This window comes from Olea europaea, unplaced genomic scaffold, assembly GCF_002742605.1.
Source record: "Olea europaea var. sylvestris unplaced genomic scaffold, O_europaea_v1 scaffold42578, whole genome shotgun sequence".
NCBI lineage: Eukaryota > Viridiplantae > Streptophyta > Magnoliopsida > Lamiales > Oleaceae > Olea > Olea europaea.
In genome coordinates this window covers 1-1,002 of record NW_019262438.1, presented here as the reverse complement: position 1 = coordinate 1,002, position 1,002 = coordinate 1, and the positions used below count along the sequence as shown (strand labels likewise).

General features: G+C 36.6%; 1 protein-coding gene across 1 annotated transcript; it reads right to left on the bottom strand.

Annotated features, from left to right (window-relative positions):
* Positions 1 to 532: 532 nt before the first annotated feature.
* LOC111387799 (ATP sulfurylase 4, chloroplastic-like) lies at positions 533 to 904 on the bottom strand (the record flags this gene model as incomplete). Its single annotated transcript, XM_023012388.1, has 1 exon — positions 533 to 904. A coding segment is annotated over exon 1 (372 nt), but the record flags the coding sequence as incomplete, so codon positions are not given.
* Between the last annotated feature and the right edge of the window lie 98 nt (positions 905 to 1,002).

Below are 1,002 nucleotides of genomic sequence, written 5' to 3'. Positions count from 1 at the left end.
TACAAAATATAGATGCTAATGAAAATCAACATTGAAATAGAGCATGATTGGCTATGCTTAAAAGTTCACTTACAGATATGTTTGCTTATAAGTTGGTTGACAAATAAATATTCTTTACTTGATCTAGTTACAAATAAATTACTTATTTTAACACTAAGGTAAGCGTTCAGAATTCTTCAAAATTAACTTTTATTACTTTATAGTAAGATCAAAGGACTCAAAACATATATGGGAACATAAGGTTGCTTTTCCTTATTTCTTAGCCAAGCTCTGCTAAATGGAACTTCAGGATACAAGAACAAATTGCTTCAAGATCAGCAACAGTTCTAATATGATATCGTACCTAAACATTCTTTGTTCCATAATGAATTGTGTCATGATCAATTTGACATGCTGTAAAAGTTAATTGACTCTAATTCTTATAGTTGTAGAACGAATATGAAGAGAAGGACGTGAGGGGAAAAAAATGTGTTAGAAAAATGGCTTTTGATAGGTAGGTAGTAAAAATCAATATATTTAAGAACACATGAACCTTCTCATGTTGCTTCATTCGCCAACTAAGTGGTACATCATCTGCTTTTGTATAACCTCCCAATGGATGAAGCAAGAGGACAGGATTCTTATATCCCATCTCCAAAAGCCGACGGCGTGTGTCGGTCATCAATAGAGCATGGCCATTGTGCACGGGATTTCTGAGCTGGAAAGCAAACACAGCATCTGTGTTGCGTCTCAGAAACTCGTCACGGAGTTGTGAAGGGGAAAGCCGGAAGCGATCAAGACCATCATTGTACTTGATGGGTTCCATTACTTCTAAATCACCACCGATCAGCCAGTTTCCAGCAGGGGTAATAGCTTCCTCGACATAAGGTAGACCACGTGCAGTGGTACCCCAGGTTCTTGCCATTCTTTCTTCTTTGTTATGCTTGTAAATTTCAATGCTACAGTAACAATTTGATTTCAGATCAATAAGAATACCTGACGAGCAATTGTTGTACACATATC